This window comes from Canis lupus, chromosome X (assembly GCF_003254725.2).
Source record: "Canis lupus dingo isolate Sandy chromosome X, ASM325472v2, whole genome shotgun sequence".
In the NCBI taxonomy this organism is placed as follows: Eukaryota; Metazoa; Chordata; class Mammalia; order Carnivora; family Canidae; genus Canis; species Canis lupus.
The window spans coordinates 120,960,855-120,985,382 of record NC_064281.1 but is presented as its reverse complement, the minus strand read 5'-3'; the positions used below and the strand labels follow the sequence as shown (position 1 = coordinate 120,985,382).

Here is a 24,528-nt window from a genome sequence, read left to right as displayed (position 1 = left end):
TAGCCTCTATTTGACCCCTCCGAGACGAATGGCACTACAGATTTGGCCCACCTTCAGGCAAGGGGCTGGACTTCTCCTATAGTCTCTTCCTAATCAGCCATTGCCTGTGGGCTACCTGGAGGAAGGCATACATTTCCAGGCATTTTAAAGCAAGGTGGCATCCTTCAGGCAATGTTAATATTCTGAAGTAGGAGAGAGATAGTTTCACTGGCCCAGTAAAAGGGATCTGGACATAGTACCAGTAGTGAATACTACACCTGATTTTCTTCATACTTTTATGGCTGTGTTTTCTATAGTATTTTCCACAATATTACACAGCTGTATTAAAGGCCTTTGTGATATAAATATCTTTTGTAGTCTTTTTGGTAATCTTCTTTTCCTTTGTTCACTTATATGCTGGTGTTTGTTTTGTTCTAGTAGTTATTACCGCACAGACTCTGGGTGATTTAATCTATCCCCATGACCTTTTATATATACCAATGACTCTCATCTCAATTGTTATTCCTAACTTGTCTTGAGTGTCAACCTCTATGTTCAACATCTATTAGACATGTCCACTTGGCTATTCCATAAACTCCTTTAAGTACGTTCAAATTAGCTTCATCATCTCTATCGCCCTCTTCTACTCTTAAAATAACAAACAAACATGATATGCTTATCTTCCATTTTCCTTATTTTAGTCAATAGCACCAGTATGCACCCCATTGCTCAAGCTAGAAACTTGGAATTATCTTTCCCAATTTTTTACCCTTTGCTTTCTAGATTGAATTATTCATCAACATATGTAATTTCTACCTCCCACATCTTTTGGATTCATTTACTCTTCTCCAACTTTCCAGCTACTACTCTAGTTTGATCCAGTATTGTCTTCCACTTGGACTACTACAAAAGTCTCTAGTTGGTCTTACTTCCTAAAGTCTTGCTCCCACCCAAACTAACCTCTATTCCGTATCCAATATTTCTTCTACAATGCAGGTTGAATCACAGCTATTCCAAGTCATTTAACAGGATCCTATTGTCCCTAGACTAAAGTCTGAATTCCTTAACATGATTTTATTAGGCCCATTGTAACCCAGGCTCTACCTATCTTGCAGACTTATTTCTTAGTTCTCCTGTCCTCAAACTCTGTGTTCCTCAGCTCTATTAAACTTCTTTTGATTTTAAAACCCTATCTCGTTCAGAGAATATTATTACTAGAAATGATCCTCTTAAACCTTGACATATTTAAGTATTACACAGGATATTTTATTCTTTAATGGTGGCTTTTGTGTTATTGTTTTACACTTGGTTACTACCCTGTATTCTTGAAAGTATTAGGACCTATTCCTAATTATTTTTGCAGGGTTACTTAATACACTATGAGTCTTTCTATCCATCAGAAATAATTTTTGAGGCTGAGGGCTACAGAACTGGATTAACATGTCCTTAGGAGTTTGGGCAATGAGGCCCTCTTTGTTCTTTAATCCAGTCTGGAAAAACAGACTAATTCTATTTTATTAACTTGTCATGTATCTGATAGATGGTCTAAATAAGATGGAAGTTCTAAGTAAATGACCTTTATTTCTTCAAGTGTGAAGCCCTCTAAATTTTAATTCTGAGAATAAAGTTCTCTAAGAATATATTGCATCTTATAATCTTAAATAAAAATATTGAACACAATAGTCCCTTCTCTTTGTGACTTTATGACCATCATAAAGAACATTCATTATGTTAATTCTGTATTTGTCTTTTTCTTCTTATATCTTCATGCTCAGTGTTAGTTGTAGCCTCTCCTGTTTACACTGGTTTGTTTACATCCTACTGGTGCTTAGGAAACCAGATAGCCAAACCTTTTAGTACTTATATTAAAGAAGACTTCAAGAAATCCTTGAAAAAGCCAAAATAGTGCTTAGATTTAATATATGGGCATTAGAAACTTTTTCAGGGAGATTACTTTCTTCCAAGTTCAGGGCAATTCTGATTTGGAGGGATGAGACTACTAAAATCCTGGCTCTAAATATTAGGGTTAGCACTGTATTTGTATTTTCTAGAAATAAAGAAACCAATACAACTTAGAACTATGTGGTATATACTGGTAGTTCTGATACTTGGCAGAGCTGCTTCTTTTTGTCTGCTTGTTTTCATACCTTCTTAATGATATTTTGTGTGTTGAAAAAAATCCATTTGCTGCATTGTTTTATCTTTTTTTCAAGATTTATTTATTCCAGTTAGTTAACATACAATGTAATAATAGGTGTAGAACTTAGTGATTCATCTTACATATAACACCCACTGCTGATCACAAGTGCCCTCCTTAATCCCCGTACCTATTTAACCCATCTTATCCTTCTCCCCTCCCCTCTAGTAACCATCAGTTTGTTCTCTACAGTTAAAAGTCTGTTTTATGGTTTGCCTCTCTCTTTTTTCACCCTATGTTCATCTGTTTTGTTTCTTAAATTCCATATATTAGTGAAATTATATGGTATTTCTCTTTCTCTCACTGACTTCTTTCACTTTACATAGTACAGTCTAGCTCCATCCATGTCTTCACAAATGACAAGATTTCATTCTCTTTTTATGGCTGAATAATATTCCTGTGTGTGTGTGTGTGTGTGTGTGAGAGAGAGAGAGAGAGAGAGAGAGAGAGAGAGAGAGAGAGAGAGAGAGACTTCCTTATCCATTCATCAGTTGATTGAAATTTGGGCTCTTGATATGAGTACTGGGTGTTATATGCAACTTAAGAATCACTAACATCTACCTCTGAAACTTATAATACACTATATGTTAACTAATTAAATTTAAATTAAAAAAACATAAAAAGATTTGGGCTCTTTCCATAATTGGGCTATTGTTGATAATGCTACTAAAACATTGGGGTGTGTGTGTCACTTTGAATCAGTATTATTGTATCCTTTGGATAGATACCTAGTAGTACAATTGCTAGGTCATAGAGTAGTTCTATTTTAACTTTTTGAGGAACCTCCATACTGTTTTCCAGAGTTACTGCACCAGTTTGCTTTCCTATCAACAGTGTAAGAGAGTTCCCCTTTCTCTGAATGCTTACCAACATTTGTTGTTTCCTGTGTTGTTAACTTTAGCCATTCTGACCTGTGTGAGGTAATAATTCTTAGTAGTTTTGATTTTTATTTCCCTGAAGATGAGTGATGTTAAGCATCTTTTCATGTCTGTTACCCATCTGGATGTCTTCTTTGGAAAAATGTCTATTCATGTCTTCTGTGCATTTCTTAACTGGATTGTTTTTTTTTTGAGTGTTAAGTTTGATAAGTTCTTTATAGATTTTGAATATTAACTCTTTATCAGATATATCATTTGCAAATATCTTCTCCCCTCCCAACGGTTGCCTTTTATTTTATTTTTTATTTTTTAGATTTATATTTATTTTTTAAAATTTATTTTTTATTGGTGTTCAATTTGACAACGTATAAAATAACACGCAGTGCTCATCCCATCAAGTGCCTATCACCCAGTCACCCCCACCCCCCACCCACCTCCCCTTCCACCACCCCTAGTTCATTTCCTAGAGTTAGGAGTCCCTCACATTGTGTCTCCCTTTCTGATATTTCCCACTCATTTTTTCTCCTTTCCCCTTTATTCCCTTTCATTATTATCTATATTCCCCAAATGAATGAGACCATATAATGTTTGTCCTTCTCCGATTGACTTATTTCACTCAGCATAATACCCTCCAGTTCCATCCACGTTGAAGCAAATGGTGGGTATTTGTCGTTTCTAATGGCTGAATAATATTCCATTGTATACATAGACCACATCTTCTTTATCCATTCATCTTTCGATGGACACTGAGGCTCCCTCCACAGTTTGGCTATTGTGGTGATAGGGATCACATTAAATCTGTAGATTGCTGGGTTTTATGGACATTTTAACAGGATTCTTCCACTCCATGAGTATGGTATATGTTTCCATTTGTTTGTTTTTTTTTTAATTTAAGTAAATTATTATGTTTCCATTTGTTTGTGTCATCTTCAATTTCTTTCATGTCTTACTGGTTTTCAGAGTATAGGTCTTTCAACTTCTTGGTTAAATTTATTCCTAGGTATTGTGTTCATTTTGATGCAATTATAAGTGGAAATGTTTTCTCAATTTCTCTTTCTGCTACTTCATTATTAGTGTATAGAAATGTAACAGAATTCTGTATATTAATTTTATATCCTGCAACTTTACTCAATTCATTTATCTGTTCTAATAGTTATTGAGTGGAGATTTTAGGGCTTTTTATATACTGTCATGTCATTTACAAATAATGACAGTTTTATTTTTTCCAAACCAATCTGGATGCCTTTCTTTTTTTTCTCTCTCTCTTATTTGATTACTGTGGATAGGACTTCCAGTACTATGTTGAATAAAAAGTGGTTAGAGTGGACATCCATGTCTTGTTTCTGATCTTAGAGAAAACACTTTCAGTTTTCCCCCATTGAGTATGATGTTAGCTGTGGGTTTTTCATCTATGGCCTTTATTATGTTGAGGTGTATTTCTTCTAACCCCACTTTGTTTAGAGTATTATGAATAGATGCTGTATTTTGTCAAATGCTTTTTCTGCATCTGTTATGAACATCATATGGTTTTTATCCTTCCTTTTGATAATGTGATGAATTATATAGACTGGCTATCATTGAACCATCCTTCATCCCTGGGATACATCCCACTCAATCATAGTGGATTATTCTTTTAGTTTATTGTTGAATTTGATTTGCTAATATTTTGTTGAGGATTTTTGCATCCATGTTCGTCAGAGATATTGGCCTGTAGTTGTGTTGTTGTTGTTGTTGTTTTTTATAGTGTCTATCTCAGGTTTTGGTATCAGGATAATGCTGGCCACAAAAAATAAATTTGTATTTTTTCCTTTCTCTTCTATTTTTGGAATAGTTTGAAAAGAATAGATATTAACTTTTCTTTAAATGTTGGAGGAGAATTCCCCTGTGAAGCCATCTGTTCCTGGACTTTGTTGTGAGGTTTTTAAAATTATTATTATTGGTTCAATTTCATTATTAGTAATCTGTTCAAATCTCCTAATTCATCCTGATTTAGTTTTGGAAGACTGTATGTTTCTAGGAATTTATCTATTTATCCTAGATTGTTCAATTTGTTAGCATATACTTTTTAATAATATTGTCTTATAATTCTTGTTATTTCTATGGTGTTATTTGTTATTTCTATTTCATTTCTGATTTCATTCATTTGACTCATCTCTCTTTCCTACTTGATGAGTCTGGCTAAAGGTTTATCAATTTTGTTGATCTTTTCAAAGGACAAACTTCTGTTTTTATTGATCTTTTCTATTATTTTTTAAGTCTCTATTTCATTTATTTTTGCTTTAATCTTTATTATTTCCTTTCTTCTACTGGCTTTGGGCTTTGTTCTTTTTTCTAGTTTCTTTGGGTGTAAAGTTAGATCATGTGAGACTTTTCTTATTTCTTGAGGTAGGCACATAAACTTCCATCTTAGATCTGCTTTTGCTGTATCCCAGTGATTTTGGACTGTTGTGTTTTCATTTTCATTTGTCTATGTATGTTTTGGTTTCCTGTTTGATTTCTTTATTGACTTATTGGTTGTTTAGTAGCATGTTGTTTACCTGTGTGTTTGTGTCTTTTCTGGTCCTCTTCTTGTACTTGATTTTTACACATTTTATTGTGGTTGAAAAAAAGATGCTTAATGTGATTTCTGTCGTTTTTAGATGGAATATTCTGTATATATCTGTTAGATCCATCTGGTCTAATGTGTCATGCAAAGCCATAGTTTCCTTATTGATTTTTCTGTCTGGATAATCTATCAATTGATATAAGTTAGGTGTTAAAGTCCCTTACTATTTTTTAAAAAATATTTTATTTATTTATTTGTGAGAGAGACAGAAGTAGAAGGAGAAGCAGGCTCCCTTTGGGAAGCCTGGTGCAGGACTCAATCTCAGGACCCCAGGATCATGACCTGAGCCAAAGGCAGAGGCTCAACCACTGAGCCACCCAGGTTCCCCAAAGTCCCTTACTATTATAATTACTATGAAATTCTCCTTTATGTCTGTTAATATTTGCTTTTTGTATTTAGGTGCTCCTATTTATATTACAAAAACATTTACTTTTGTTATATCTTCTTGTTGGATTGATCTCTTTAACATTGTGTAATGTCCTGGTTTGTCTCTTTGTTTTAAACTGTATTTTGTTTAATTGCATCTGTATAAATTTATTTAAAAACCCTCTATTTTGTCAATGTTATTTCCACACTGACTTTTTTTCACTTCCATGTGCATGGAGTATCTTTTTCCTTCTCTTCACTTTCACTCTATGTGCCTTTAGGTCTGAAGTGATTCTCTTGCAGGCAGACTATAGATACGTCCTGTTTTTTTGTTTTTGCTTTTTTTGTTTTTTGTTTTTTTGTTTTTTAAATTCCATTCAGTCACCTTGTGTTTTTGATTGGAGCATTCACTTTATTTACATGTAAAGTAATTATAGGTACATATATATTGCCATTTTGTTAATTGTTTTCTGGTTCATATTTATTCCTTTCTTTTCTTGCTCTCTTCCCTTGAGATTTGATGGCTTTCTTTATTGTTATGCTTGGATTTTTTTCTTTTTTCTTTTTTGTGTATATATTCTAGATTATTTTTATATTCTAGATTTTTGATTTGTGATTACCCTTGAGTTCATATGTAACATCTTATTTATATAGCAGTCTATATAGTAAGTTTATTATTACTTAAGTTCAAACACATTCTAAAAGCACTACACATTTATTTACCCTCTCTATGTTTTATGTATATGATATCTTTTTTTAAATAATAAATTTATTTTTTATTGGTGTTCAATTTGCCAACATACAGAATAACACCCAGTGCTCATCCCGTCAAGTGCCCCCCTCAGTGCCCATCACCCATTCATCCCCACCCCCCGCCCTCCTCCCCTTCCACCACCCCTAGTTCGTTTCCCAGAGTTAGGAGTCTTTATGTTCTGTCTCCCTTTCTGATGTTTCCTACCCATATATGATATCTTTTTATTGTGTATATCCCTTGACTAATTTTTGTCAATACAGTTTTTACTGCTTTTGTGTTTTAACCTCCATACTAGGTTTATAAGTGATTAATCTACTAATTTCACTATATGTTTGCTTTCACCTGTGAAATTTTTCCTGTTCATGGCATTTATTCTTACTTCTATTTTTCACTTTCATTTAAAGAATTCTCTACAATCTTGTAAGGCTGGTATAGCAGGGTGAGCTCTTTTAACTTTTATCTGGGAAATTCTTTATCTCTTTTTCTATTCTGAATAATAATCTTGCTAGGTAGAATATTCTTGGGTCTAGGTTTTTTCCCTTTTAGCACATTGAATGTATCAATATATCTCTTTTGACCTACAAAAGTTCTGCTGAAAACTCAACTGATATCTTTGTGGGGTTTCTTCTGTATGTAACTTTACTTTTCTCTTGCTGTTTTTTAAATTCTCCCTTTATCGTTATATTTTGCTATTTTAATAATTATGTGCCTTGGTATGAGCCTCCTTGAGTTCATCTTGTTAGAGGTTCTCTGTGCTTCTTGCATCTGAATGTTTGTTTTCTTCCTCAGATTAAAAAGTATTTTACCTATTATTTCTTCAAATAAGTTTCCTGCCCACTTTTCTCTCCCTTCTTTGATCTCTATAATATTGCTATGCTGGATGATGTCTTGGAGTTCCTGTACCCAATTTTCATTGATTATTATTGTTCTTTATTTTTTCTGTTCAGGGTTGCTTTCCATTACTGTGTCTTCCAGCACAATGATGTGTTCTTCTGAATCCTCTAATCTGGTGTTGCTTCCCTCTAGTGTATCTTTCATTTCAATTATTGAATTATTCAGCTCTGACTGGTTCTTTTTTTTTTTAACATATTCTGTCTAAGTTCTCCTTGAGTTCACCTACTCTTTTCTTAAGTCCAATGAGTAACTATGATCATTACTTTGAACTTTTTATTAGGTGCATTGCTGACTTCCATTTTGTTTAGCTCTTTTATTGTGATTTTATTATCATTTTCCATTTGGAACATATTTGTTCTCATTTTGTCTAACTTTCTGTGTTTGTTTCTATGTATTAGGTAGGTGAGATACATTTTCCTGGTCTTATAAGTAGCCTTGTGTAGTTGAGGTCCTATTACACAATCTCTCCTGGTCACCAGAACCAGGTACTCCAGGGGTGTTTGCTGCATGGGCTGCATGCACCCTACTATTGTGGCTGACCTGCAATTGCCTTCAGCTCAGCCAGCTGCAATGAACCACCTTGCTGTGGTGGACACACTGTGTAGCATTTGCTCTCTATGATGTTGAGATGCCTGGATGCAGCTGCCTTGGGATTGTTGGTGGGTGGGGCCAGTATTCAGCCTGCTTGTTTGCAGTTAGCCTCTCTGCTACACTACAGGCACACTGTAGGGCAAGGCTTACTTCCTGTGTGACCAGCTAAGAGGCCCAGCTACAGCAACTGCAGGCACATTGGTGTCTGGAATTATCTATCCTCTTCCCCAGGGTGGGAATTCCCAGGTGCCAGTCCCAATTGGGTCTGCCTGCAAGGTGTGGTGTGGCAAGTGCTGCTTTGGAGGGACTTCTGTTGAGGCAGGTGGGTGAGCCTGTAGAAGAATGCCAGGGCAAGGCATATGGTGCAAGTGAGGTAGACAGAGGGCATTAGAACAGGCTCTAGCAAGCATCTGGCTATCTCAGCTAGGGGAAAGAAAGGGAAATAGTGCCATCTAGTCTTTTTTCCCCCAGAAAAATCAATGCCTCTCTCATAAATGTTCTAAAGTTAGTCAACATATCTCCTTCATGTATTCACCAGGCACTTTTCAAACTGCTGATTTGGTGGTGTGTCCTGAGCTGAATTATTTCGTACACTGGCTCTTTAAGGGCAGGAAGTAAGTTTTCTGTTCCTTAGTTTCTCTCTCTCCCTCTCTCTCTCTCTCTTTTTTCCTTTGTTCATTTGTTTTGTTTCTTAAATTCTACATATGAGTGAAATCATATGGTATTTGTCTTTTCCTGACTTATTTTGCTTAGCATTATACTTTCTAGCTCTATCCATGTTTTTGCAAATATCAAGATATTATTCTTTTTATGGCTGAATAATAGTCCACTCTATATACCACATCTTCTTTATCCATTTGTCTATCAATGGACACTTGGGCTGCTTCCATAGTTTGGCTATTGTAAATAATGCTGCTAAAAACATAGGAGTATTTGTATTCCTTTGAATTAGCAATTTTGTATTCTTTTGTTAAAAACCCAGTAATGTAATTGCTGGATCATAGGGTAATTCTACTTTTAACTTTTTGAGGAGCCTCCATACTCCATACTCCATACCACTACATTCCCACAGTGGTTGCACCAGTTTTCATTTACACCAACAATGCAAGAGGGTTTCTTTTTCTCTACACCTCAGCCAACACTTGTTTCTTGAGTTTTTGATTTTAGCCGTTCTGAGATGTGTGAATATGTCATTGTAGTTTTGATTTCCATCTCTCTCATGATGAGTAATGTTGAGCATATTTTTATGTGTCTGCTTGCCATCTGGATATCTTCTTTGAAGAAATGTCTGTTCATGTCTTCAGCTCTTTTAATTGGATTATTTATTTTTTGGGTGTTAAATTGTATCCATTCTTTATGTATTTTAGATACCAATCCTTTATCAGATAAGTCATTTGAAAATGTCTTTTCCCATTTAGTTGGTGGCCATTTAGTTTTGTTGATTGTTTCCTTCACTGTGCAGAAGCTTTTTATCTTGATGCAGTCTCAGCAGTTTATTTTTTCTTTTGTTTCACTTGCCTCAGGAGGCATATCTAGAAAGATGTTGTTAAAGCCAACATCAGAGAAATTACTGTCTTTGTTATCCTCTAGGATTTTAATGGTTTTAGGTCTCACATTTAGTGTCCTTAATCCATTTTGAGTTTACTTTTGTTTATGGTGTAAGAAAGTGGTCTGGTTTTATTCTTTAGCATGTAGCTATCTAATTTTCCCAATGCCATTGGTAGAAGAGACTGTCTTTTCCTCGTGGCATATTCTTGCCTCCTTTGTTGAAGATTAATTGACCATACAATTAAGAATTTATTTCTGGGTTTTCTAATCTGTTCCACTCATCTGTGTTTCTATTTATATGTCAGAACCATACTATTTTGATTACTATAGCTTGTGGTATAACTTGAAGTCTGAAATTGTGATGCCTCCAGTTTTGTTTTTCTTTTTCAAGATTGCTTTTGTTATTCTGTGGTTCCACACAAATTTTAGGATTGTTTATTCTAGTTCTGTGAAAAATGCTGTTGGTATTTTGGTAAAGACGGCATAATGTATAGATTGCTTTGAGCAGTATAGACATTTTAACAATATTTGTTCTTCTGACCAGTGAGCATGGAATGTCTTTCCATTTCTTTGTGTTGTCTTCATTTTCTCTTATCAATATTTTATAGTTTTCAGAGTATAGATCTTTCACCTCTTTGATCAAATTTATTCCTAGGTATTTAATTATTTTGTGAGAGAGAGGCAGAGACACAGGCAGAGGGAGAAGCAGGCTCCATGCACCGGGAGCCCGACATGGGACTCGATCCCGGGTCTCCAGGATCGCACCCTAGGCCAAAGGCAGGCGCCAAACTGCTGCGCCACCCAGGGATCCCTCCTTTAGCACTTCTTATAGGGAAGGTCTAGTAGTTATGAGTTCCTTCCTAGTAGTTTTCTACGGAAAATTTTTCATTTCTCCTTCATTTCTAAATGACAGCTTTGCTAGGGAAGGTATTCTTGGTTGACAGTTTTTTCTTTGAGTATTTTATATATATCATTTCACTTTGTCATGACTACAAGGTTTCTGCTGAGAAATCTGCTTATAAGTCCTATCAGAGTTCACGTGTATGTGATAATTCTTTTTTCTTTTGCTGCTTTTTTTATTAATTATTTTTTACTGGAGTTCAACTTGCCAACATATAGCATATCATCCAGTGCTCATCCCGTCAAGTGCCCCCCTCAGTGCTCATCACTCAGTCACCTCAACCCCCTGCCCACCTCCCTTTCCAGTACCCCTTGGTCATTTCCCAGAGTTAGGTGTCTCTTATGTTCTTTTGCTGCTTTCAAGTTTGTATTAATTCTTGAGAGCTTGATAATGTGTCTCAGTGAAGATATTTTTAAGTTGAATTCTGTTTGAGGATCTATGAACTTTCTGTACCTGGATAACCATAACTCTCCCCAGATTTGAGGAGTTTTCAGCCACTTTTTCTTTAAATAAAATTTCTATCCCTTTTTCCCCCTCTCTCCTCTCTTAATACAAATATTTTTTAAAAGATTTTTAAAAAGTTTTTTTTCATGAGAGACCTACAGAGAGAGACAAAGAGGCAGAGATGTAGGCAGAGGGAGAAGCAGGCTCCATGCAGAGAGCCTGATGTTGGACTTGATTCTGGGACTCCAGGATCACATCCTGGGCTGAAGGCAGGCACTCAACCGCTGAGCCACCCAGGCGTCCCCAAATATTGTTTCTTTTGATTATGTCCTACAGTTCATGTAGTCTTTTGTTCACTCTTTTTCATTCTAATTTCTTTATTCTCCTCTGACTGGATAATATTAAGAGACCTGTTCTCAGGCTCACAGATTCTTCTGCCTAATTGATCCTACTGTTGAAAGTATCTATTGTGTTTTTTATTTCATTCATTGTATTCTTCATCTCCAGAATTTCTATTTGGTTCTTTTAATGATTTCTAGTTCTTTGTTGAATTTCTCGTTTTGTTCTTGTATTATTTTCCTGAATTCATTGATTTGTCTGTGTTCCAAAGCTCACTGAGCTTCCTTAAAATCATTATTTCAAATTCTTTTTCAGATAACTCACAAATCTCCATTCCTTGGGGTTCATTACTGGAGTATTATTTTGTTCCTTTGATAGTGTCATATTTTCTTGCTTTTTCATGTTTTTGATGGATTTGCATTGATGTCTGTGCATTTACGTGTACTGTTACCTCTCCCAATCTTTTCAAATTGGCTTTATTAGTAAAAGACTTTCACGTATAGATGACTCTAAAGGTGCCAGCTGGGTGGGATCCAGCATCTTTGGTTCCTGAGAAGGCATAGTGGTACAGTCTCTATGCTATTCTACTGGCTGAGATTGCCATTGGCCAGACTATAGGGATCTTCTATGGCTAAGGCTATTGAGGCCCTGCAGGTAGTAGTAGCAGGTAGGGCTTTTTATATCTTCAGAGGCTGAGGCTGCTGGGGTCTTCCTGTTCTCCCCTCTCTCCTTTTATGCCCATGGGAAGAATTTCTAGCTAAGAAGATCCTTCCCAGTGCCTGGTTGGGTTTCCTGATACTCAGAACCAATGTTGTAGAATCAGGTCATGTGGAACTACCATAGCACCAGGGTCTTGGGGCATAGGCACAGTTGCTGCAGCTATGGCACTAGTATCTAGGGTGTGGGCCTACATATATGTCTCATGGAACCAGTACATGGGTCTCAGGGGATTACTGCTATAATTCTAGCTGGTAGGAGAGAATACAGCAGTGGCATGGGCCCTGGGATGACAGAGTACAGTGGTAGCTTGGATCCAGGGGTCAGGATGCTGTACTAGCACAATCTGGATATGGTTGGTCAAAGTTTCAACTGTGTCCTCCAGGGGAAGCCACAGGATAGCAGCAGCACAACTTTTTGTGGCCTGTTACAAACATATGTAGGGATTCAGGGAACTGGGTACAACAGTGGCAGCACAGCCCTGGCAATGTCAGTTGAGAGCCAAGTGACATAGGATCCAAGGAATGAAGCTCAGGGCAATGGTAGCCTGGTTGTAGCTCTTAGGGGTCAGACACCCAACCTGAAACCTTAGGGGTAGGGCTCACATTAGCAGTAGTACCTTGCAGTGATGGCTCAGAGCTTTGATTTATCGCAGTATAGAAGGAACCTGGCCCCAGCAGTTGGTCAGAGCCCTCTTTCTTGCTGGTGTCATCTTTTGTGCAGTAATTTTGAATTTGTTTTATTTGTTTTAATTTTTTATTTAAATTCAATTTGGTCAACATATTCTATATTATTAGTTTCAGAGGTAGAATTTAGTAATTTGTATACAACACCCAGTGTTCATTACCTCAAGTTCCCTCCTTAATGTGCATCACCCAATTCCCACCTTCCCCCACCCACCTTCCTTCCAGCAATTCTTTGTTTCCTATAGTTAAGAGTCTCTTATGATTTGCCTCCCACTCTGTTTTTGGCTTATTTTATTTCTCCTTCCCTTCCCCTATGTTCATCTGTTTTGTTGCTTAAATTCCACATGAGTGAAAACATATGGTGTTTATTTTTCTCTGACTTATTTCACTTAGCATTATACCCTCTAGTTCCATCCACATCATTTTGCAAATGGCAAGATATCATTCTTTTTTGTGGCTGAGTAATATTCCATTGTATAAATATACCACTTCTTCTTTATCCATTCATCTGTCTAAGGATATTTGGGCTCTTTCATAGGTTGACTATTGTGTATATTGCTGCTATAAACATTGGAGTGCTTATGCCCTTTCTTTTTTTAAACGATTTATTTATTTATTTATTTTTCTGTGACTTTTTTTATTTTTATAAATTTATTTTTTATTGGTGTTCAATTTGCCAACATATAGAATAACACCCAGTGCTCATCCCGTCAAGTGCCCCCCTCAGTGCCCATCACCCATTCACCCCCACTCCCTGCCCACCTCCCCTTCCACCACCCCTAGTTTGTTTCCCAGAGTTAGGAGACTTTCATGTTCTGTCTCCCTTTCTGATATTTCCCACTCATTTTTTCTCCTTCCCCTTTATTCCCTTTCACTATTTTTTATATTCCCCAAATGAATGAGACCATATAATGTTTGTCCTTCTCCAATTGACTTATTTCACTCAGCATAATACCCTCCAGTTCCATGTGGCTTATGTATACAATGGAATATTACTCAGCCATTAGAAACGACAAATACCCACCATTTGCTTCAACGTGGATGGAACTGCATGTGCCCTTTCAAATCACTATGTTTGTATCCTTTGGATAAGTACCTAAGAGTGCAATTGCTGAGTTATAGGGTAGCTTTATTTTTAAATTTTAGAGGAAATTCAATACTATTTTCCAGAGTGGCTGAATCAGTTTGCATTCTTACCAACAGTAATAAGGTTCCTCTTTCTCTGCATTCTTACCAACATCTGTTGTTTTCCTAAGTTGTTAATTTTAGCCATTCTGATGAGTGTGAGATGGTATTTCAGTGTGGTTTTGATTTGTATTTCCCTGATGCCAAGTGATGTGGAGCATTTTTCATGTGCTTGTTGGCCATTTGTATGTCTTCTTTGGAGAAATGTCTGTTCATGTCTTCTGCCCATTTCTTGACTGGATTTTTGTGTTTTGGGTATTGAATTTGACAAGTTCTTTATAGATTTTGGATACTAGCCCTTTATCTAATATGTCATTACAAATATCTTCTCCCATTCTGTAGGTTGCCTTTTAGTTTTGTTGACTGATTCTTTTGCTGAACAAAACCTTTTATCTTGAGTAAATCCCAATAGTTCATTTTTGCTTTTGTTTTCCTTGCCTTTGGAGGCATGTCTAGCAAGAAGTTACTGCAAACAGAGTCACAGTAGTTGCTGCCTATATTCTCCTCTAGGATTTTGATGGATTCTTGTCTCACATTTAGGTCTTTCATGCATTTTGAGTTTATTTTGTGTATGGTGTAAGAGAATGGTCCAGTTTTATTCTTCTGTGTTTGGCTGTGCAATTTCCCAACAACATTTGTTGAAGAGACTATCTTTTTTCCATTGGATATTCTTTCCTGCTTTGTCAAAAATGAGTTGACCATAGAGTTGAGGGTCCATTTCTGGGTTCTCTAATCTGTTCCTTTGATCTATATGTCAGTTTTTGTGCCAGTACTATACTGTCTTGATGACTACATCTTTTTTTTAAATTTTTATTTATTTGTGATAGTCACACACAGAGAGAGAGAGAGGCAGAGACATAGGCAGAGGGAGAAGCAGGTTCCATGCACCGGGAGCCCGACGTGGGATTCGATCCCGGGTCTCCAGGATCGCGCCCTGGGCCAAAGGCAGGCGCTAAACCACTGCGCCACCCAGGGATCCCGATGACTACATCTTTTAAAACAGCTTGAAGTCAGGAATTGTGATGTCTCCAGCTTTGGTTTTCTTTTATTTTTTTTTATTTTTATTTTTAAATTTTTATTTATTTATGATAGTCACAGAGAGAGAGAGAGAGGCAGAGACACAGGCAGAGGGAGAAGCAGGCTCCATGCACCGGGAGCCTGACGTGGGATTCGATCCCGGGTCTCCAGGATCGCGCCCTGGGCCAAAGGCAGGCGCTAAACCACTGCGCCACCCAGGGATCCCCTGGTTTTCTTTTAACATTATGTTTACATTGTCATGTTAACATTAACCACATTATTTTGGCTATTTGGGGGTCTTAACTGGTTCCATACAAGTTTTATTTTTATTTATTTATTTATTTTTTATTTATTTATTTATTTATTTTTATTGGTGTTCAACTTACTAACATACAGAATAACCCCCAGTGCCTGTCACCCATTCACTCCCACCCCCGCCCTCCTCCCCTTCCAACACCCCTAGTTCGTTTCCCAGAGTTAGCAGTCTTTACGTTCTGTCTCCCTTTCTGATATTTCCCACACATTTCTTCCCCCTTCCCTTATATTCCCTTTCACTATTATTTATATTCCCCAAATGAATGAGAACATATAATGTTTGTCCTTCTCTGACTGGCTTACTTCACTCAGCATAATACCCTCCAGTTCCATCCACGTTGAAGCAAATGGTGGGTATTTGTTATTTCTAATAGCTGAGTAATATTCCATTGTATACATAAACCACATCTTCTTTATCCATTCATCTTTCATTGGACACCGAGGCTCCTTCCACAGTTTTAGAATTGTTTGTTCCAGCTCTGTGAAAAATGCTCATGGTATTTTGATAGAGATTGCATTAAATGTGTAGACTTCTTTGGGTACTATAGACATTTTAACAGTTTTTGAGCATGGAATGTTTTGCCATTTCTTTGTGTGTTCTTCAGTTTCTTTCATAAGTCTACTGTAGTTTTCAGAGTCCAGATTCTTTATCAATTTGGTTAGGTTTATTCCTAGGCATCATATATTTTTTGGTACAATTGTAAATAGGATTGATTCCTTGATTTCTCTTTCTTCTGCCTCATTGTTAGTGTCTAAAAATGCAATTGACTGCTGTGCATTGATTTTTATATCCTGTGACATTACTGAATGCCTTTATCAGTACTAGCATTTTTTTTCTAGAGTCTTTTGGGTTTTTTACATAGAGTATCATGTTGCCTATAAAGAGTGAAAGTTTGACTTCTTCTTTGCTAATTTGAATGCCTTTTCTTTTTGTTTGATTGCTAAGGCTAGGAATTCTAGTACTGTGTTGTGCAACAGTGGTGAGAGTGGATATCCCTGTCATGTTCCTGACTTTAGGGGAAAAGCTTTTTCTCCATTGAGGATGATATTTGTTTTGAGTCTTTCATATATGGCCTTTATGATGTTGAGATATGTTCCCTCTATCTCTACATGGTGGAGGGCTTTTATCCAGAAAGGATGCTATTTTGTCAAATGCTTTTTCTTCGTCTATTGAGAGGATCATAATGTTCTTGTCCTGTCTTTTATTAATGTGGTGTATCACATTGATTGGTTTGTGGATGTTGAATCACCTCTACAGCCCTGAAATAAAACCCACTTGGTGGTGGTCAATAATCCTTTTGATGTACCATTGGATGCTATTAGCTAGTATCTTATTGAGAATTTTTACATCCATGTTCATCAGGGATATGGGCCTGTAATTTTCCTTTATATTGGGCCTTGCCTGGTTTGGGGATCAAGGAATTGCTTGCCTCATCAAAGGAATTTGGAAGTTTTCCTTCCATTTCTAATATTTGGAACATTTTCAGAAGAATAGGTGTTAATTCTTCTTTATATGTCTGGTAGAAATTCCCCTGGGAAGCCATCTGGCCCTGAACTCTTGTCCACTCACAATAATAGATCATCTAAGCAGAAGATGGACAAGGGAGCAGTAGCTTTGAATGACACAATGGACCAGAAGGAAATAACAGATATATTCAGAACATTTATCCTAAAGCAGCAGAATATGCATTCATCTCAAGTGCACATGGAACATTCTTCAGACTAGGTCACATACGGAGTTACAAATCATGTCTCAATAGGTACAAAAATATTGAGATATTCCATGCATATTTCAGACCACAATACTTTAAAACTTAAAGTCAACTACAAGAAACAATTTGGAAGGACCACAAATACATGGAGGTTAAAGAGCATACTATTGAAGAATGAATGGGTCAACCAGGATCTAAGGATAAATTTTTAAAATATATGGAAGCAAAAGAAAATGAGAACAAAACAGTTAAAAATGTTTGGAATGCAGCAAAAGCAGTCCTAAATGAAAGTATACAGTGACGCAGGCTTTCCTTATGAAACAAGAAAAGTCTCAAATGCACAACTTAAACTCACACCTAAAGGAGCTGGAAAAAGAACAGCCAATAAAGCCTAAATTCAGCAGAAGAAGAGAAATAATAAAGAGTAGAGCAGAAATCAATGCTATAGAAATAAAAAAAGAAATCAGTAGAAAAAATCAACAAAGCTAGGAGCTGATTCTTTGAAAGAATTAATAAAATCAAACTTATAACCAGACTTAGCAAAAAGAAAAGAAAAAATAAAATCATGAATGAAAGATCACAAGCAACACCACAGAAATACAAGCAATTATAAGAGAATATTATGAGCAATTATATGCCAACAAATTAGGCAACATGGATGGATGCATTCCTAGAAATACATAAACTACCAAAACTGAAACAGGAAGAAATAGAAACAAGAACAGATCTATAACCAGCAAAGAAATCAAGTATCTTCTGACAAACAAGAGTCCAGTCACTCTTGTCTCCTTGGTTTCTGTCTGAACTATGTTCATCCATCCTGTAACTGAGTGTTTTTATTCAGGCACACAACTAAATTTCAAGTCTCCAGATTTTCCTGACTCCTCCAACATGGACTCCCCACTGTTCCTTCCAGAGGAGGGAGGGGAGTCTCACTATGCTCCTGACTTTTGCTGGACCCCTGCCTGGAGAGTAGTCACACAATTGTGCGTCAGTTTGCAGTTTATGAGCAAAAGGCCGGTGCCTAGGCTGTTTTCAGCTGGCTTCCCCACTCTGTTGCCTGGGAGCTCTGCTGCACTCAGGCACCTCCCTTCTTCTTGCGACCCCGGGGATCCTGAGATCACACTGTTACACATGAGGTTTCTACCCATTTCACCACCTGAACACCTTTAAGCCATGGACGTCCCCCACTGTAGCAGACTTCTAAAAGTTCTGATTTTGTACTCCACAGCTTATAATACTTTGTGATAGACTCCATAAGCTGGCTCCCTCCACTCCACCATATCCTCTGACATATCACCCAGGATTCAAGTCTCCACACCTCCTACCTTCCAAAATGTGGTCACTTTTCTATTTGTAGAAAAGAATTGCAGCATTTCTTTTTCTCAATCTACAATTGATTTTCAGGTGTTCAGAATGATTTGATAACTGTCTTGCTGAATTCCAGGGACCAGATGAACTTAGGGTCCCCCACTCTTCCACCATCTTAATTCCTCCAATTTGTTTTATTTTTAAAAATCTCTTCTCTTCCAGGAGATATACAGTATTAAGGAAAATGCCATCCTTTTAATAAAGTAAAATTCTCTTCTCTTTGGGTTGTTATATGAACTGTATCAGCAGCTCCATCTGTGCCTCTCCTGCTTCCCCCCAACATATATATACCTACATCCTCAAGGTAGTTGAAATAATGCTGTTACTACCAATATCCTGGGCTTAGTCCCAAAATGGTTAATGATCTTAATTGTCCCATAGCATAAGGGTGCCTGTATTTCTTTTTGTATATTAATCCATTTATTGAAGTATATTTCCTTGAACATAACTTATTTTTTTAAAAGACTAAGAAGGTTCAGTTATACTACTTTTAATTTGAAATATAGTTGGCATACAATGTTATATTAGTTTCAGGTGTACAACATAGTGTTTTGACAGTTCTATACATTAATCTATGCTCAACAGGATAAGTATAGTTACCATTTATCACTATGTAATGTTGTTACAATATTATTGATTATATTCCAAAGGTTTCTCACTACATTTTCAGAAGTTTGTGTGTGTGGGGGGGGGGGGGCGCAGCAGGGAAAGGAAAGAACAACCCTCAATATATATGGAGCTTTACCATTTACAAAGCAAATTTATATTTGTTATCTTATTTACTTATTTATTCCAAAACCTTTCTAAAATAGGATATTATTATCTGCATTTTACATGTAAGGAAATAGGTTACACAGTTAGTGGCAGATGCAGGACTAAAACTCTGTTCATTTTACTCTAATCCTATGGACTTACCACTATTACATCTTTAGAACTAAAAAATGACTAAAACTTCCATACCTACACATTGTATATGAATAACATTATTTTCATGTTCAAACGATGGATTATTAATATTAAATCCAATTGGTAATAACAGATATGAGGCAAAACAGGCACAGTCACATCAATTTTATCAACTTAATATGCATGTGGCTTTGAACAGTGTCTTTCTCTCATCAGTGTCTTAGGTGCTTCATTTGTAAAATGAAAACAAAATAGTCATATGATCTCTAAGTCTCTCCATAATTCTGACATACCAAGAGTCTTTGTTGTTCCCAAAGACTACTTTGGATTGGAACAAACTACAGAACTTTCAGTTCTGACTTGAGTTCTAGATTAAAGCTTCCAACTCTGCAATAATTTAGTGCACATTAGAAGAAAAAATAACCAATAACTAAGTGCAAAATCACAGAAAAAGCTATTGAAAGTTGCTTTGGAGTGATATTTAATAGAAATATTTTTTTTTGCTTAAAAGTTTAAAGGTTATTAGTGTGGAATTCTGCTAGCATAATCAACACATCAGCAAAGAATGGAAATGCATTGCCATGGAAGTTAGTATTTTAGTAAAAGAGGTAGCATAGTGTATTAGCCTCATATTCAAGAATTCTAGTTCCAAATTTTAGTTTTCCCCATTAACATTCGGGGCAATTAAAAAATTATGTTCGGGGGTTTAGAATTCCCATCTATCAATCCACCTGGAGTGGATATAATCTCTGAAGCCCTTTATAGTTCATCTATAACTCTGTGAGGATTCTCCTTTCTAACTACTTCAATAATCAAGGAAATTGTTTTTCATTCAATTTATAGATCTATTTTCCAGGAATTGAATTAGGCTAACCAGGGCTAAGGGCACCCACAATGAAAGTTAAGGGATAATGAGTAAGTAATGTGCACAAAATCAATTGAGCCTCTCTCTCCACAGCCTATGTAAGATGGATTCAGAATATTGGTGGATTGAGCTAAGTGTGGGCTGTCACCTGAAGGGTGTCTGTATTTATCTCTTCAACATATTAGTGTCAGTTTGTTAGCTCTGCACTATAGTTCTCTTCTTTCTTCCCCCTTCCCAATGAGGTAATGGTATCACTTCTAGTGCTCTGTCCACTAAACCAGCCAATCATCTCTACTCTCCTTTGGGCTCCAGTGCCTCTCTGGCCAGAGTTTTCTTTATGGTTTTTGGCTGATAGCGGTGCCAATATTTGTTGTTACTATTTGCATTTGAATAATGCACTGAAGTGCATACAGTACTATTTCAAAAAAAGAAAAAAAATCTTTGAATACTTCCAGATATTAAACATTAAGCCTGGCAATTTTAATATATTATTTAATATTAATACAATTTATATGTGAAGTTATTTTACTTTTAAAGATGAGAAAGCTATTACTAGAGGTGTCATATGACTTGCCTAAGGTCACACTAATAAATTCAAATGTATGTCTTTAGACTCTTTAGGCCAAGTTCCCTTTTTCCTTCTATATATATCTATCTTATCATTTGATGCTCTCAGCAACCCTGTAAGCAAGGGAATGATTACTTCTCTTGTTTTACCTTTTTTTATTCTCTATCACAACACCTAAACAGTTAGAGGCACATAGATGATGCTCATTAAAGTTGTATTGAATGATTAAGTGAATTGAATTAAGTTTATAAATTAAGGAAATTGAGGTCTAAAACGAAAGATGAATGGATAAAGAAGATGTGGTTTATGTATACAATGGAATATTACTCAGCTATTAGAAATGACAAATACCCACCATTTGCTTCAATGTGGATGGAACTGGAGGGTATTATGCTGAGTGAAGTAAGTCAGTCGGAGAAGCACAAACATTATATGTTCTCACTCATTTGGGAAATATAAATAATAGTGAAAGGGAAAATAAGGGAAGGGAGAAGAAATGTGTGGGAAATATCAGAAAGGGAGACAGAACGTAAAGACTGCTAACTCTGGGAAACGAACTAGGGGTGGTAGAAGGGGAGGAGGGCGGGGGGTGGGAGTGAATGGGTGACGGGCACTGGGTGTTATTCTGTATGTTAGTAAATTGAACACCAATAAAAAAAAAAGAATAAAAAAAAAATAAAATAAAAACTTAAAAAAAATAAAATAAAAAAAATAAAACTACTTTTCCAAGATTATCTGCTGGAGAGTGGCAGTTTAGAGTGAGAACTATTCAATTTTGATGTTTCTATTCTGTAGATTTTTCTCAGGGTCTTTTTCATAAAAGGAACTTTTGTAGCCACTAAGAATAAATATTTGTGGGAAGACATATAGATTCTCTTGAGACTCCTTCTCAACTGTTACCTTATATTTTTTATAGACATGACTGGCTGCATGCTGGGAACAATTATAATATATCTATTAATGGAAACTTTCTGGGTCTATGGTAAGAATGGAGATTCAATAGTATAACTTGTTTAATATTCTATTTCAAATTATGAATACAGCTGGGAGTAGAACCAGGATTCCTGGCTCTTAGTTTATTGATTCTACACCATGCTTCTTGATCCTTAGCAACAGCCATCTGTTTCACTATACCTCCTTTTCTCTTAAACTACCCAGAGAGTTTCATTTTTAGTTCTGTCAAACACAACAAGCCCCTCCTCACAAAGTGAAAGTATCAGTCAATCTGGACCTGAGTAGGTGGTTAGCAAAGTGCCTGGCGCTTGGAAAGGCTTACAGAAGGCATCCAAACTGGAGAAGCAGGCAGTAGCTGAGGGTCAACAGAAAATCAGAAAACTTGGATTCCAGTTCTATTTTCTACCTCTCACTAGCAATATGATTGTGGGCAGATTTGGTGGTGTCCTCTTTGAGCTTATTTCCCCATGTATAAAATGAGAAAAATTAGGGAATCTCTTAAGAGGCCTGGTAGCTTTAACATTTAATGGAGTACTATTGTTTTGTTGCTCTATCTCTATAGGGTGGTAGGTAGGTAGACTAAATGTACTTCAACAGTCTGTCTCGCTCTGTTGTTCTGTGAACTTATGCTTCTCTAGGTTAGAAAGGATAAGTTCTTTGTAACAATTTTCTTTTTTTAATTTTGAGGACTATTCATTCATGTACACAATTTGGTGAATACTTCTTGAAGATTTATTTATTTATTTATTTATTTATTTATTTATTTATTTATTTAGGCAGGGTGGAGGAGGGATAGAGGAGAGAGAGTATTAAGCAGATTCTGGGCTAAGTGTGGAGCCCAACCCAGGGCTCAATCTCATGACCCTGAGATCACAACCTGAACTGAAACCAAGAGTTGGACACTTAACCAACTGTACCACCCAGGTGCCCCTTGGTGAATGACTTTATGATGGGTACTGTTCCCAAACACCTTCTGTTAACAATTGCTGTTTGTATTTCTTCAGTACTAGGTTGGGGGTAGAGCATATTTGGTTAAACTCTTGCCATTGCTGAAGTAAGAGCTCAAGTATAGTGACCACCATCTGCCTTTTATTACAGATAATCATTGTGATGAATAGGAAGCGCTGATTTGGTTAAGATACAAGGCTATTTAATTGGCCCACTCTTTTGATGGAAATCTTCTTAAAGTGTTTAACCATGTAATTGTTTCCTTTAAGAATTCTTATATTTTTATCTCTTTTTCTTCTACTGTCTCAGACTCTCTCCTAAGCATGCCCCAGATATTCCTGATGACAGCACTGACAACATCACTATATTCACCAGAATCTTAGATCGTCTTCTGGATGGCTATGACAACCGACTACGACCTGGGCTTGGAGGTCAGTTACTATTTTGAGATCTTTTCTTGCCTATTGCCATCTAAAAAGATTCTTAAGGTAACTTCAGCACTCTATTGACCAATGATTTTAGTGCAAAGTTGACTTTCTTCCCTCTGAGCACTAGAAATTAGTTCTAACCCTTAATTTTAATGCTCAATCTCTCTGGTGTGGTTTTGGAAACTTTTGAATTTCACTTAGCTAAATGCATATAGGGCATCATACCACAATATTTGGCCAAGCCCATTTCTGGTAACAAAATACCAATCATTGCCTGAATGGGAGGCATGGCCCAGGCATATCTGAGAAACATGCTTTTGTTTTCAAAACCCCAAGCACATATCAGCCTGAAATTCCAATGAGGAGCAAGCTAGTGGCTAGGTGAGATCTTAGTTGGCCACTAGTTTACTAATGTCAGCAATATGATCACAATAAGATAAATGTGCTGTAATACATGATGGGCTATATTGAAATGGTTAAGTATGCAGATGTGTGAATTTAATTTTTTCCTGAACCATTTGAGAACTAGTTGCAGATATCATACCCTTTTGTCCCTAAATACTTCAATTTGTATTTACTTAGAACAAAGAAATTAATTTATAAAGCTGATGACTAATAAAGTCCAAATAGTTCATTTTTGCTTCTGTTTCCCTTGCCTCTGGTGATGTGTCTAGTAAGAAGTTGCTATAGCCGAGATCAAAGAGGTTGCTGCCTGTGTTCTCCTCTAGGATTTTGATGGATTCTTGTCTCATATTTAGGCCTTTCATGCATCTTGAGTTTATTTTATGTATGGTGTAAGAAAGTGGTCCAGTTTTGTTTTTTTGCATGTTTCTGTCTAGTTTCCCCAACACCATTGTTGAAGAGACTTTTTTCCAGTGGATATTCTTTCCTGCTTTGTGGAAGTTTAGTTGACCATAGAGTTGAAGGTCCATGTCTGGATTCTTTATTCTGTTCCTTTGATCTATGTGTCTCTTTTTGTGCCAGTAGCATACTGTCTTGATGACACAGCTTTGTAGTGTAATTGTGATGCCTCCAGTTTTGTTTTTCTTTTTCAGAATTGTGTTGGCTATTCCAAGTTTTTCATGGTTCCATACAAATTTTAGGATGGCATGTTCTAGCTCTGTGAAAAATGCTGGTGGTATTTTCATAGTGATTGCATTAAATATGTAGATTGCTTTAGGTGGTATAGACATTTTAACAATATTTGTTCTTCTAGTCCATGAGCATAGAATGCTTTCCCATTTCTTTGTATCGTCTTCAATTTCTTTCATAATAGTTTTCAGTGTACAGATTTCTTGCCTCTTTGGTTGAGTTTATTCCAAATAAACTGGTATCTTATTGTCTTTGGTGCAATTACAAA

At 36.4% G+C, this 24,528-nt stretch overlaps 1 protein-coding gene across 2 annotated transcripts in view; it reads left to right on the top strand.

Moving 5' to 3' along the window:
- GABRA3 (gamma-aminobutyric acid type A receptor subunit alpha3) overlaps positions 1 to 24,528 on the top strand; it is a 309,468-nt gene that overhangs the window by 83,581 nt on the left and 201,359 nt on the right. For both annotated transcript variants that reach the window (XM_025460685.3, XM_025460684.3), the window contains exon 3: positions 23,050 to 23,171. In XM_025460685.3, coding sequence (XP_025316470.1) covers positions 23,050 to 23,171 — 122 coding nt within the window. The remainder of the gene's footprint in view (positions 1 to 23,049; positions 23,172 to 24,528) is intronic.